This window comes from Colobus angolensis, unplaced genomic scaffold (genome assembly GCF_000951035.1).
Source record: "Colobus angolensis palliatus isolate OR3802 unplaced genomic scaffold, Cang.pa_1.0 Scaffold6, whole genome shotgun sequence".
In the NCBI taxonomy this organism is placed as follows: Eukaryota; Metazoa; Chordata; class Mammalia; order Primates; family Cercopithecidae; genus Colobus; species Colobus angolensis.
The window spans coordinates 3,656,574-3,671,175 of NW_012119598.1; the positions used below are offsets into that span (position 1 = coordinate 3,656,574).

A 14,602-nucleotide genomic window follows, 5' to 3' on the forward strand; every position below is an offset into this window, starting at 1 on the left:
AAGGCTTGCTCTGTCGTCCAGGCTGGAGTGCAGTGGCGTGATCTCAGTTCACTGCAACCTCTGCCTCCCGGGTTCAAGCAATTCTGCCTCAGCCTCCCGAGTAGCTGGGATTACAGGCGCGAGCCATCACACCGGGCCAATTTTTGTATTTTTAGTAGAGCTGAGGTTTCATTATGTTGGCCAGGCTGATCTCGAACTTCTGATCTCGTGATCCGCCCATCTCTGCCTCCCAAAGGGAAGCAAGTCCCTCTGGAAGTAAAGAATCTATATGCTAATCTTTATCCTAAAGTGCTGGGATTATAGGCGTGATCCGCCGTGCCCGGCCTAAATTACATCTTAATTACATCTGCAGAGACCCTGTTTCCAAACAAGGTCACGTTCACAGGTACCCAGAGGTTAGGACTTCAACGTATTTTTTGCGGGGACACAATTCAAGCCACAACACTGCCTTGTAACCAGCTCAACAGAATGATAGTTTTAAGACTTAAGTTGGATATTTTCATTTCTCTGCTCAAAACCTTTCACGAGGTGAACTCAGAGCACCCAAGGACTCCAGTGACCTTCGGGCTCTGTTGCCTCTTAGGGCTCCTGCCTGTCCTCCAGCTTGGCAATGCTGGTCTCCCAGCCGTGTGAGCTCCCTCTCAGCCGTGGATTGTTTCATGGTGAGGTTTGTCTGCTTGCCCAGCGTGAGCATGTGTATCTCTAGCTCCTGATGCACCACTCTCTAAGTCCCTGTGGAATGCATGAGTGAGGCCCCCTCAGCGAGACTCTTTTGAAGCCAGTGAGGCAGTGATGACTGAGGGTGCTGGGGGCGGGAAGTCCTGCGCGAGCCCTTTCGTTGTGCACAGCAGCACCCGGAGAGACCTCAGGAAGGAGATGGCATCTGATTCCTTTTCTTGCTTGTCTCTTCCTCGGTGTTTCCTTTTTTATCTTTTTCTTTTCTGGAGGGTCCTGACAGTGGGCCTTTGAGCAGGTGGCAGCGGAAGAGGCCTGGGGGACCGGGGTGATGGGTGGGGCTCTGTGCTCTGTGCCACCTCGTATTCTTTCCTTATCCCAAGTCTTTGGGCATAGTGGGCAAGGCTTTGGGCACTGGTCAGCTCTGGTGTCACTGCCTTGAGCCCCTTTGTGCAGCGCTGGTTTGGGCTGGTGAGCGTGGGGGAAGTAGGCTCCTCCTGCGGCTGGCTTTGGTCACTCAGTCCCATGGTGGTCACAGCTCCCAGTGGGGTGTGTTTTCTCATCTGCAAAGTGCGCCTCCAGCAAGGCCAGGCAGGAAAAGGAACAGGGGACTGATTGAGTTACCTGACCTGTCAGAAGTCCAGTCCCACTCACTGGCCACGGTGTGCCTGGATGTTCTTTCCAGGGGCAGAGGGCTGAACCAGCCGGGGAAAAGAGGTGCAGGCCATAGCTGAAGGCAGGAAGCCCAAGGTTCCTGTGACCCGTGGGCTGGCCCGCCATCTCCCGTCCATGCAGGGAGAGTCTGTGGAGCTCTTGTCCTTTGGCGGCAGGGTGAGCGGTTGTAATAGAGACTTTGTAACCCATAAAGCCTGAACTAATTACTGTCTGGCCCCTCTCAGGAATTTTGCCAGCCCACGCGTGGAGAATGGCACCAGACCGTCTGTGAGGTCTCCTCCCTCCCACTTCCCTAAACTCCCACGTGTAAGACTGTAGAGAACAGACACCATGCAACCCGAGCTGGCCGACCTTGGGTTGAGCAGGGATTTTTGGTGCCCAGAGAGGCTGCAGGGCTAGTGACACTAAGTCCTACCAGCTTGAGGGAAGCTGGCCTGGGACCTGGGCCCCTGCCTGCTCAGGGAGTCTTGGACCCCCCAGCTGGCTTCTAGGGGTGGAAGGTGGTGCTTCAGCTGCAGGAAACTCTGTGGGCATGCGTGTGCTGGGAGACCACCGTCCCAGTGTGGGTTTGGAAGTTAGGAACTATGAAGGGTAACACGATGGGGCTTTACATTTTACTTTTGGTAGAAGAAGGCCACCCTAGGTAAGGTAGATTTTCTGTTTTCTAGAAGGTTTAACTGTAAATACTGTTACCATGCAGCTAAATGTTGAACTTGAGGAATCTGTAAACAGCAGGCTCATTAAATCATATTTTTGTATAGTTTTTAATGAAAAGCATACAGTAAATTACGCTTTCATTCTTCTCCTCTGTTTTTTGATCTCCTGCCTTTTACTGCCTTTTGTGGAAGTGGCTTTGAACCTTTAGGAAATGAGCAGCGCCTGTGCTCTGTGCCCTTCCATACTGTCCGGCACGCCGTAGCTGTTTGTTCAGTTCACTTGTCCCCGCTAGGACAGTTGGGGTGGCAGGGGACCAAACCCCAAAGTCTCTGTACCTCTGTAAATCTTGCCACTTCCCAAGATTCTCAGACCTCTGTAGCCAGGCTGCTTCTCCTAGAAATCTGCTATTTTGATAAAAGCAATTTGGCCATATTACCAATAAGTTTTTTTTTTTTTCTTTTAAGCTAGACCTTTTTACTTTATTTTACTTTTTTTTTTTTTTATTTTTTGAATAAAAATGTAGAGACAGGGGCTCACTTCATTGCCCCGGTGAGTCTCCAACTCCTGGTCTCAAGCAGTCCTCCCTCCATAGGCTCCCAAAGTGCTGGGATTACAGGACTAGCTAGACATTTTTACTGGTGAGAGATTACTCCCCAAGTCATTGGGACCAGGTTACTCCCACATCTCCGAAGGGCCCGTTTGTGGATCTGGGCATCGTTTGTACTGCTTATTTCACCTTATTGCTTCTTGTCCGAAATGAGGTTGGCCAAGCATGTTCAGACGTTGTTATTTTCCCTGTTTGGATGCTGGTGGCTGGTGCCCTTTCTCAAAGTCACAGGGCGCTTGCCGACGCCGAGGAGCCCGCAGGGGCTGGCGCAGCACGCTGCCTCACAGACTGAGATGGGGAGATGAGACGTCCTGCCTCTGAGCCAGCTGCTGTGGGGCACGAGGCACCGGGCACAGGTGCCCAGACTGTGAGTCACTTTCTTCTTGCTGTGGCCTTACCGATCTTGTTTGCTTCCCTTTCGGTTGTAATGTTGCCTTTCAGCATGCTTTGGAGTTTCAGACACTAAAACGAGCCCTTCGTGTGAAACTGGTCCTAGAACTTATTAACAGCACTGTGGTTCCAACTTCATCTTTCCCAACTCTACCGGCCTCGTATGCGACATGGGGTCCACCTACTTGGTTGTTGATGGACGCCACCCCCTCTTTCCCTCGGCACCTGTGTCTGTCCTCAGACTCTGCCACTGCCACCCTCGTGAAGAACCAGAAGCCCCGAAGCCAGAAGTGTGGCTGCCTACGGTGGGTGGAGAAGCTGCAGTGTGCTCTTTGCTTTTCTTTTAGGACTCCATCCCCGTGTCTACCTCCCTCCTCGGAGACACTTCCGACACGACCTCTACTGGCCTTGCCCAGCGCCTAGGTACGTACCCATAGCTGGTGCTGCATGGCCAGCCAGGTGGGAGCCCCAGTCTTTAATGGAAGCATGAAGCAAGTCCCTTTGGCAGTAAAGAATCTTCATGCTAAGAACCGTCAGCTCATTGCTGCTGGGAAGCACAGACCCTTGCACGTCGGGCCTTCTTTAAAGGGCACGTCCATGCTTGCCTGTCACCACCACCGTCCCAGGGCCGGCCTGTTCCCAAAGGACTCCCACCTTGTCCTCGGCTGTGTCCTTAAGTCCATGAGCTGATTTAGTTCCCTTCTGTAAGTGCATCACCTCCTCCTGGGAGAAGAGAGTGGGAAGTGCCCACAGCCCCTGTGAGCAGTGGCTCAAGGTAGCCTCCTGGGCCTTCGGAGGAGTCAGTGCAGCTGGTAGAGCAGGTGTCACCTCTGTGCAGGAAGGACTGTCCTTCACTCACAGTGTGATGCTCCTCAGGGCTCGGAGGGAAGACTGGCCTGGCCTGTGAGTGTGGCGTAGAGTGGGGATTAAGCAAAGGTCATGAGGTTGAAGGCTCCACGCCTCCCACACCCCAACACATATTTCCTGTGGGCCAGGTAAGGATTCCATGTGCTCTACGACCCCCAGCCCCAGTCCCAGTGCCTGTGGCCGGTGTGACAGGATGCCTGTCTCCTGCCCAGGCCTGGCGTTCTCCAGCAGGCCCAGCTGCTTCAGCTCTGGAGTTCGTCACAGAGCCTCTCTGTGTCTCAGGCAGCGAAGGACCTGGTCCCTGACAAGCAGGAACCTCTGGGTCAGTCACACTGAGGCAAATGCACACAAACAGCGTGGCACGTGGCCCAGGGGAAGGCAGGGCAGGGTGGAGTGTCACCAGCAGGCCCATGGCAGTGCGCGGACAGGACAGAGGTCAGGGAGGGCACAGGTCAGCGTTTCAGGAACTCGCAGGATTCTTTTTCTCTCCCTCGGAGGGAGAGACCTGACTTGTAAGTTACTTTGGTAATTTTTAACTAGGAAGTAATTTAAAATTTTCAGAAAAGTTGCAAAGAAGATAGAATTCCTGCTTAGCTTTCGCCCTGATTTCCCACTTTTCATCCTTCCCTCTTTGTGTTTACATCTTTTTTTTCTGAGCCACATGAAGGTAAAAGCCCCCTTTTGTGTCTCTGCGTCACTTTGTGTTTGTGACTATGGAAGGGGTAACACACTTACGTGGAACAGGTTACTGTGTGCCCATACCTGGCGGGAGAAGGCTCAGGAAGGTATTCATATTTATACAGACAGAAAGCTGGGTGGGATTGCCAAGACACACTCCAATGGAGAAGGTGACGTGAGCGTGTCTTGCAGGCCGTGAATAACTTCTATATCAATAAGGTAAATTCGGCCCCAGAATATCTATGAGATGGAGGCCTAGTATCTATATGCAAAAAAAGAGGGGTTCTCAGTATCTTGACAAGTCAGGGGTGTGCTGTGGCTTCCAGCATCTCTGAAGGGACTGGTGCTGCAGAGCTCAGACCAAGAAGGGCTTTTCCAGCAAAGTCCTGTGCTGTGTCAGTTGTCTTCAGCCTGGGTCTGGGCCCTAAAGTTGAAAGTGCACTATTAATGCACCACAATGGAAAGGGAGAGGTGTCCTGAATCAGTATCTTACATGAGAGATGAAAGCAAGTAGGGAAAGAGAAGGCCTGGGGGGTTCTCAGCAGCTCTGGAAGCATCGCAGGAGTTGGTGTGGCCAAGGGGACCCAACCTCCTGTGGCTCTGGAAGGCACAGCTTGAGTCTGAGGGGGACAGTGCCTCCAGACGCAGCTTTGTTCCCCGGAAGTCCTGTCTCTGCAGTTAGAGCAGTTGGTATCGCAGGGGGCCTCCTTGGGGTAAAGGAGATGTTCCTGCCCCTGGGAGAGGGTGTGACTTCTGGGCTTTTCCTGGCCAGCCTTGGTGAGCCCCAGCTTCCTACCACAGTACGTGCCTTCATGTCACCCTATACATGAGTGGTCCCAGCCTGCCTAATGCAGCTAGGAAAGGATGCGTTTGGTCCCTCATGGTAGGGGAAGCCTCAGAGGCTTCCTCACTCCCCACAGGGTTGAGCAGATAACTGGGCACAGCTGTCTGCCTTGGGGGCACACTGCACCCAACACACTGGCGGGAGGCTCTGTGCTAAGTACTGTAAGCTGTCCTTTAAACACCGGCTCTTGGAATAACCGAACAGCTGCCTTTGTCCAGACACATTCCTTTTTTTAATAAAAAAAAAAAAAAGATTTCCCGAGATGTAAACACATACCATACAGTTCAGCAGCTGTCCTCGGGCACAGGCTGTGCTCGCTTCTTGCTTTCTCATAGGTACATTGGCTGCCTCGTAAGGACAGTCAGTGAAATAATACCCAAGACCCTTCCAGCCCTAAAGATCACACAGCCTCATACAGCTGAAAACAGGCCTTTGGGGTCCTGGGCTCTACCCTTTCTCAATTTACAAACAAAGCTGGAAGAGGTTTCCAGGCCGCCTGCGCCTGTGCCCCCGAGCCACACTGCCTCTCAGGGTTCTTGGTGGGACCATAGCTCAGACAGCAGCAACTGAAAGGACAGAATTGCCGCCCAGATGAGATCCCGTGACGTGTGTTCCAAGTCGGCCTTTAGTAATGGTGCAGGTGGCCTGGGGCCCCTCAGCCTCACCGCACCACCTTTCTGCCTTTTGGTGATGAGGCTCAGTACATGGTTACTGTATGTTGAGGTGGGGGCGGGTCAGTGCCTCTCCAGGGGTGAGTGGTTCTGCACTGGCCCTGTGTGTGGGTGAGGCTAAAGGAGGAGGCCCGCAGTGGGGCAGGCAGCATGGAACTGCTGTAGCCTTCTTGCCCACTTGTTTTCAGGATATCGGCTTTCAGATGCCAGGTATGTGACTCTACTTATTTTTGCAGTTGACCCAGTGCACACCTCAACTATTTATGATCGATTCTGTAGAAAGAGACTAAAACTTACATTCAGTAGAAAATTACATGTGTGTCCATATGCCTATCTGTGTATGCACACACACACACACACACACACACACATGAATATGTTTGTGTGTGTACACATGTATGCAAATGCATGGAAATGTAGGAGGGAGGGAGGTGGAACTGGTTAGGGGTGGGGTGGTGCTGAAGGAGAACTTTAATTTTATTTTAAATACTTTATATTTTGTGTTTTAAAAAAAATTTTTAAAAAAATCAAAACACCAGAAACGCCTCTGTGTAGCGCAGAGGTTCTTAAGCAGTGCAGGCACCTGCAGGGCTGTTCCTGGGCTTTCTGGGTCAGGAGGGCTGGGTGGGGCCCAGGAGCTGCCTCTTGAACAAGTTCCAGGGAGGCTGCTGAGGTGTGGCCTGCCCTTCGGAGCCCCCGTCTGGTGGAGAGACTAGGAGAAGCCTGAGTGAGTCATCTGCCTTTGCAGCACCTGTCTGAAGAGAAGCATGGAGATTAGAGCTTTCTTCTCTCCCTACAACCCCATCCTCTTTCTGAGCATTTCCCAGCTGCTTGTGGGTGTGAGGAACATGGGGTCTGCAGTGTTTCAGGAGTGGCTGTATCAATGTGTTTTCTCTTTTTAGCCAGGAAGACCAACAAACAGGTGTTTGTCAGCTATAACCTTCAAAACACAGACAGTAACTTCGCATTACTTGTAGAAAACAGGATCAAGGAAGAGATGGAGGCTTTCCCTGAAAAGTTCTAGCTGAGTGGCAGAAGTGAGAATTTGTTAACTTATGTACAACGTACATGTAAATAAATGGATTGAATTTCAGTTTGTCGTCAGGCCGCGTTCCCGTTTTGTTTTTAAGGGGTTAATCTTTTGAGCTTCCTTCTCAGCAGTGTGTGGGCCCAAAGGCTCATACTGACCCACCTGGTGAAGGAGAGGCAAAGTGGACAGTACACACTTCCTCATTTGGCTGTGAGTGATAGAGCGACGAAATGGGATTTCTGTTGGGATTGAAGGCTGTAATCTAAGAGTTTCAACCAGACATGACTGTCTCATGTGCATCCTCAGTTAGAATTAAAGTGATGTGTAAATATGCTTTAGGTTTGTGTGTGCATTCCTCAGAATTCTGTCTTGTGAATTGATGCATTTATCTCCTTCTCATTGCAGTGAAACCCCAGGGCACTTCTCGTCTTGCTGTGTCCTCCCTAAACCCTTCCTCTGGGCACTCTTTTTTTGCTGTGTTTTCTCTTGGGCCTACATTTGAGCACCTCCCTAGATTGCCCCATTACTACGTTTGTGGTCTTGTGAAGTCTGACTTCTCTAGGCTCTGTCTCCTCATTTATAAAGTTGGAGTAATCCCCACCTTGATGGGTTCTTGTTAGGATTAAGTAGGTAGATAGAAACGCTTTGCAAACTATAAGTCCCATGGCAGTTAGATGTCAGTTATGGTTTTATCTCCTTCCTTTTTATGGATTCAAAGGCTTCAGGTCCTTCTTGCTCTTCCTGTTATTTCATCATCTTCCCTTCTCCCCTCTCTTCTATCCCAAATCCAGAGCACCTCAGGTCCTGCTTTGGTCATTTGTACTCCTTAGCCTTTAATCTTTAATCCTACTGCTTGAAGTGGGTTGCAGTCTTGGGCCTTCTCCAGAGGTTCAGACGGTCTGGGGCCCAGGCTTTGGCAGGATTGAAAGCTCCCCTGGTGCCTCTGTGCAGGCAGGCTTGAGGACCACTGGCAAAGAACTTTCTAATCTTTGGGGTCCATCAGAACCCTTTTTGTTCATCCAGAGGCAAAAGTCTTGCATTGAGCCGGCAGCAGGCAAGTGAAGGTGGTGACCCTGGCCAGGATGGAAAGGCGCGTCAGAGGAGTGAGTCTGTGGTTCCAGGTGCTTCCCTCCTTTGCAGACTTTCCATGCTAACCTTGAGGCCCCGGCCAGCCTCATCACAGCTTGCAAAGCTGAGTGGACACCTCTAGGAATATAATAGTGAGTGACACAAAATCAGGGCTATGGAGAGAAGAGTTTGGTATAAATACTTTATTAAAGAAATATTGTCATTTTCATTAAAAAATACTACATTAGAGAAGAGTTTTGGGTTACCAGTCTTTCCTCACAGAATCACAGTGTAAGATACTCATTTCTTGACGTCTCTAGGAACCTTCAGGCCACGGATCAGCAGAACATAAACGAACAAGGGAAAAAAATTCCTCTTAATATTACTGATGGCCCCCATCTCTCAGGTGGTCTGAGAGTGGCACTTGGTAAACAGTTTGTGTTGAATCCAGCCTCTGCCTCTGACTACCTTTAAGACCAGGACCCGAAGCAGAGTGAGAGGCCCCCCTCCACCCACCTCGGGGCGAGTGAAGACACAGCTTACAGAGGCGTTAAAAGTAGTGACGCAGCGAGGTCTGAATGAACACACAGGATTTTATTACTCATCGTTAATGGTAGTGAAATGCCCTTCGTTGGATACCATCAGGTGAGGTAGGGAAGACATTCCAGAGGAAATCTGTGAATGGGGCAACATTTTTATTTCTGTACATTTACATACAAATTTTCCCCAAAGGTACAACAGATGCGACACCATGCAGACACGCAGCTGTGAACGAGTTCAGAACTCGGTGTAAGCTTGTGCTATGAACGAGCACCGTCAGAGAAGCCCCACCCACACATACAGAAACAGTTTTTGTATTACAACCTCAAGGACAGAGGGAGGGAGGTGTTCGCCACTGGACATGACACACCATACTGATTTTCCAAAACACACGGTACGTGAAAGTGAGGTGGTGCCTTCTAGACAGGAGGACATGCGATAGCTGGGGCCGGGCGGTATGATGTCGCAGGCCCACCTGTGGCACTTCCAGTTCGGGATCGCTCATTTGGCTCTCGGAAGTGGTGGTGTCTGAGTGCAATACTTCCCCTACGAGGTTGGTTTTTGCTTTCTTTCTGTTCTGTAGCCAAACCAACTTACCGCGGGGTTTGTTACCACGGGGAAGCCCGTCTTCCAGATGCAGGTGCTCTGACTCTCAGCAAACAAAAGCATTTAAACCTTTTTCCTGTTTCTCTTGGGTGGTAATAATTAGAGTATTTGATAAGAGTTTGACTTCAGGAAAAGAACAAAGTGAAGAACTGTTCAGTTTCATCTCAGGTGTCCACATTTGTGCATCACGTTTATTGAAAGGCTGACAGGGTAGGCTAGCAGAACGCAGGGGTGTGGGGAGGAGCAGGGGGTGGGAGGGTCAAGTTGAAACAGTGGGTGCCTGAGAAGGGTCTCCCTATTAGCCGGGAAGGGAACAGGACTGAGGGGTTCAAGCGCCACAGACTGTGCTGGGAAGTGAGCAGCCGTAGTAGCCTCCCCTGCAGAGCCAGGCGGGCCCATCGCATAGTGGACTTGGGTGGGCCCTGCCGCCTTGCTCACTTGGTACCAGATTTCCTGGGGCTGTGCTCACCGGGAAGTGTTGCTGCTCTGGCAACATTTCATAAAGGTGTTCCTCGACAGCTTCAGATATCCCTGGGCTGAAGCTGCCACAGAACAGGCTCCCAGCCTCCTCCTGAGGCTGCCGTGGGAGGACAGCTGTGGGACCGCCTTGCCGGCTGAGAGACTTCACCTGCTGGCCATCGGCAAGTCAGCCTCACTCACACCCGCTGGACTCTGGTCCCAGGAGCCCAGGCCTCAGAGCTAGCCTCTTTTCCAGTCACTGATAGATTAGTCCTGATGGCTGAAGTGCTGAGCACTGTCTTCGTTGGACCAGTTTTTTATTGTCATTTGAGGTGGAGATCAGAGACCATGACCAGAAGAGTGTGAGTGCTGTCCCTTGCCACCACCTTCCTAGAGATTTCGGGCAGCACTCTATAGCTTCAATTTCCAAAAAAAAAAAAAAAAGGTTTACATAACCAGCGTGAGACTGCAACTTTCATCACTTAGCAAATCCTTCCGCAACACAGTACAGTAAGTGGACTGGACTGCAGGGTGGCCTGGTGCTGGGGGTGATGGGTGCAGACATACACCTGTCCAGGTGCAGGCTCAGGGGCCTCGCTGGATCCTTCCCACCTTCCCCAACTGCCTACTGGCCTGGCTATGGGACAGGTCCTATTCTGTACGTAACGGGGGTTTGTTGACAGGTGGCTTTGTAGCAAGTACTCCAAAAAAGGTAAAAGGAATTTCACAAGTTTGGCACGCAAAGGCTGCACAGATCTAAAGAAAGGCCTTTGTAAAGGTGAATGCAAACTAATGTTGAAACATGGAAACGTGACTTTAAAAAAGAGGGAAGATGAGGATGAGCTGACGTGTTGCAAGTGGAGGTGGGGAGAGGCCGGCCAGACAGCCTCCCTTCCTGGGTACCTCAAGATCCCAGGTGTCGGCATGGTCCAGCCACTGGAAACACGTGGCCATGAGTCTGCTTGCCCCTCACTGTGTTTTTACACATCACCAGGCTCCTACTGATGTGTGGACCGCATGTGGAGGAGACATGGGCAGAGACAGCAAACAGCAGGCCGGGTGGAAAGCTGGAAGGGGAGAAGGTCAACCCTTTTCTGCCCTGTGAATTCTAGCAATGTCGGTTGGAAGTCACTTCATTGTCTCACCCAGGCCCGAGACCACGATTTCCCTGGAAGGACACAGTCCATGGCAAAGACACGCTTCAAGAAGGGATGAGTTGGACAATCCCCGTAAGAAGCCAGGCTGTCCAGAAAAGCTGGTGCCCAAGTTGCTACCAAGTGGTGCCTGCCCTTGCCAAGGAGGCTGTCTCTTAGTGGCCTTGGGTGTCCTACAGATTTCCTCCGAAAATGCGAAGAGGAAACCTTTACTTTCTGGGGTGAAACGAGGAACACGAAGAAACCCTTGGAGGTCGGGGCAGGGGCAGCGTTGAGCTTTGGTGAGATATTGCTTTCTTTCAATTTGTCTTGATGCCTTCGAGAGGCTGGAGGTCATCTGGACTCACCTGTGAGGAATCTCCGCTCCCTGCCAGAAGCCCCGCCTCTGCGCTAAGCCAGTGACTACAAGCAGGAAGCTGGCCCAGGAAGGCAGGCGTGAGGGGCCCAGCTCCTGCGGGTGCTCCCTGGAGTGATGTCTGAGGTGACGGCCGTCCAAGCTGGTGATCTTCTTGGTGTGTGCTCGAGGTGTGGGTGACGGGCGCTTGTGGAGGGCAGTCCCCCCTTCTGTGGATTTGCCTCTGCCATCTTTTCGAGTTGTTTTCTCATTGTTTGTAGCTTAGAAAGTGGCCGTGTTTTCAAGTAGTGCCAGCACAAGAGCTGGCTGTGCACGGGGGGCTTTTCTGCTGGAGCCAATCTGGGAGAGGAGGAATAAAAAGGAGCATATCTCAGGCCTCGACACGTCTGTTAGCTGTGTACTCACAAAGCTGTGGCGATATGACTGCTGCTCAATTAAGATTTCTGGTGAAATGTTTAAGCTTTTTCTCCAAGAGCGTCCAGCATCAAGTACAAAAGGATGATCCTGAAGGAAAGATGAAGCTGGTTTTAATGGCGTCTGTGAGCTGCTTTCCCTGCACACGGAATAGAAGCTCTTACCTTGCAAACAGAAAGGGAAAAAGGACCTTAAAAAACCGTACACAGACTCTCTAGCAAAAGCCAAATTCATGTACATTTCACTCTGTCTAAAATGCAGTCCTGGAAACGCTCCACGGTCCTGTCCTGCCTCTGCACACAGGCAGGCAGCCTAGGGGGCTCCTGGGTGTTGCGAGGAGCTGTGTCCCGTCTCTCAAAAGGGACCGGCCGCGACCACGGTCACTGCGGCATCTTCCCAAAGTGACTGCATCTTGCTGCCGAAAGAGGTGATTCCATTTGTGATCAGTGAGGGGGAGGGAATAAAGTGCTTCTCGTAAAAATGACCAAAATAAATACAAACATTTAGTGGCAGAAAAGAAAGTCTTGGAAGGGTTATTTCCGAAGAGTTCGTCTCCTCCGACCCGTGCTCCTTGGACTTTTGGAAAGACAGGGTTTCCCCACACCCTTGAGAGGCTCGGCCTGGGTGGGGCCGCTTTCCCGCCCGGCCACGCGTTCGGTCCCTGGTCTGTAAACCTGTGCCCGAGCGGCCCCAAACCCTTGAGCCCCGGGTTCTGCGGGCCAGGCTACATGGCCTTCATGCCGTTGGCCGTGGCACCCTCGGGCAGTGTGTCACCCGAGGCTGCGGCATCGTGGAGGCCCGAGTAGTCCTTGAGCTCGGCGTTGGTGAGCAGCAGCGGCTGCTCCCCCTTCTTGTGCGGCAGCAGCGGCTGGCGCGTGTAGTGCTCCCCATTGGAAATGTTCTCAGGCAGGTTCTGGTCCCTGCTCTCGGGCAGCAGGAGGATGCAGATGATGCAGATGAGTGTGCAGCAGGCAAAGATGATGTGGTGCAGGAAGTAGCCTTTCTGGTTGTGCAGCTCGATGATGGGTGCCGTCAGCATGCCGAAGCCTGCGCTGGCCAGCACCAGCCCCAGCCCGCCGCACCTGCAGGAGGAGGGAAGCACTGGGTGAGCTGCCGTGGCCTAATGGCTGGATCCTGGAAAAGCTCGGGATGGACCAGGAAGCCGCCTCTGCAGGGGCCCTGCTGCCGTAGGCACTGCCCAGTGTACCCCGATCTCACACATCTCATATCACTTGCACCCCGGCTGTATCTGTTCAGGGCCACTCTGAGGCAGTGACGTTTTTCCTCATCAGTTCAAAAGCTTTTACTTACATTATCTTTTTCTGTAATCTGTTTCCTATTTTTATTGTTTTTTTCAGGGCTGGGGGACCATGAGAACTTTATTTTGAAAGGCAGCTTTACATAATACTGTAAATGGGAAGCCGGTATTACTTGCCATAAGTAATATACAAGGAAAAATAAAAGGTAACGAAATTAGGCCATTTCCCCAAGGCCTGGGGGATTACCAAGGGTTAAAGAGGGTACTAAGGACATACCAGCACGAACAGAGACTTTTTCTTTGTCATAACTGGAGAGAGAGCAAGATACTTTAAAAGAGTAATTTCCTCACTGTGAGTGGATGGCCCCCGTGTCTCCTAAAATTGATTGCGTACCACCAGTGGAAACAGTCCCATTTCTGAGGACTGTGCCTGAAGGGTCCTCCAAATGAAGCCATGCACTGACAGAGAAGAACTCACTGCAGCTCTGAGCTCAGGACAGCCGAAGTCCAGAAGGCCAGCCATTGATCTCCACTCCCTGCCTTGCACGGGAGCGGCCAAGAGTCCCAGGGATTAGTAGATACACAACACTTACAAAACCCCTGTCCCTCAAACCTCTCCACTTTGACCTAAAAACACATTACTGGGACAAAGGTGTTCTGTGGCCCCTGAGAAAGCAGTGCTGTGCCAGGCTGCAGTGGGACCGTGGCGCTCAGGTGACAGGCCAGGCTAGAGAAGGCTGCCTGGTCCCCAGTTCTGGGGCCTCATTGAAGCGGGCAGGCAGAGGTGGCCTTGTCTCGAGGAACGGGGAGTGGAATTGTCTGCCAGGCCCCAGAGCAGGGGGAAGAGTGGTCCTTTGGTTTGGGGAAGCTTTCTAGTGGGGCTGCTCAATTGTTAGGCACTCCCTGAAGTGAAGAGACCTTTGTCCTTGGAACTGCTGAGGCTGAGTGGGCTGAAAGGGAGGTCCCTGCAACAGGTAGGAGGCAGGTATATAACTCCAGCTGTTGACCAGTCTGTGGTTCTCTTGGTTGGCACCATAGGTAGCTCCTAACTCACCAAAAGACTGTCCTACAAGGTCACAAGATACAAGATCAGCATATAAAAGTCAATTATATGTCTACATGCCAGCAACAAAACACCCAAAAATGAAGTTAAGAAAATTCCATTCACACTAACATCCAACGAATAAAATGTTTAGAAATAACAAAAGGAATGCAAGACTTGTATGCTGAAAAAGATAAAACATTGCTGAAAGTTAAAAAGATAAAAATAAATGGAGTGACAATACATGTTCATGAATTAGAAGACTCAATATTATAAAGATGGTAATTTTTCCCAAATGAATCTATACGTTCCACATAATCCCTATGAAAATTCCAGATGACTTTTTTTTTTTTTTTTTTTTTTTTTGAGAAAACAGTGAGCTGGTCCTAAAATTTATGTGGAAATGCAAAGGCCTCAGAGTAGTCAGAACAGTTTTGGAAAAGAACAAAGTTAGAAGGCTGCCTTCCCAGTTTTAAAACTATAAAGCCATGCGACTTAAGGCAGTTTGGTTTTGGTGTGTACATCGATAGAACAGAATCTATCCATGTTAGAACAGAGTCTTCCATATAGAACAGAATATTCTGTACATCGATAGAACAGAATCTATCCATG

At 50.9% G+C, this 14,602-nt stretch overlaps 2 protein-coding genes across 3 annotated transcripts in view; one reads left to right on the forward strand and one right to left on the reverse strand.

Annotated features, from left to right (window-relative positions):
• The window catches only part of PSMG4 (proteasome (prosome, macropain) assembly chaperone 4), a 26,197-nt gene extending 19,040 nt beyond the window's left edge, over window positions 1-7,157 (forward strand). Inside the window, 5 exon segments of the mRNA XM_011962897.1 lie at window positions 1,575-1,617; window positions 3,352-3,427; window positions 3,881-3,978; window positions 3,981-3,999; window positions 6,967-7,157. Of these exon segments, the coding sequence (XP_011818287.1) occupies window positions 1,575-1,617; window positions 3,352-3,427; window positions 3,881-3,978; window positions 3,981-3,999; window positions 6,967-7,088 (358 nt within the window). The 3' untranslated portion in view covers window positions 7,089-7,157.
• A 2,315-nt stretch (window positions 7,158-9,472) lies between these two features.
• SLC22A23 (solute carrier family 22, member 23) overlaps window positions 9,473-14,602 on the reverse strand; it is a 192,385-nt gene continuing 187,255 nt past the window's right edge. For both annotated transcript variants that reach the window (XM_011962614.1, XM_011962615.1), the window contains one exon: window positions 9,473-12,772. In XM_011962614.1, coding sequence (XP_011818004.1) covers window positions 12,415-12,772 — 358 coding nt within the window. In that variant the 3' untranslated portion in view covers window positions 9,473-12,414. The remainder of the gene's footprint in view (window positions 12,773-14,602) is intronic.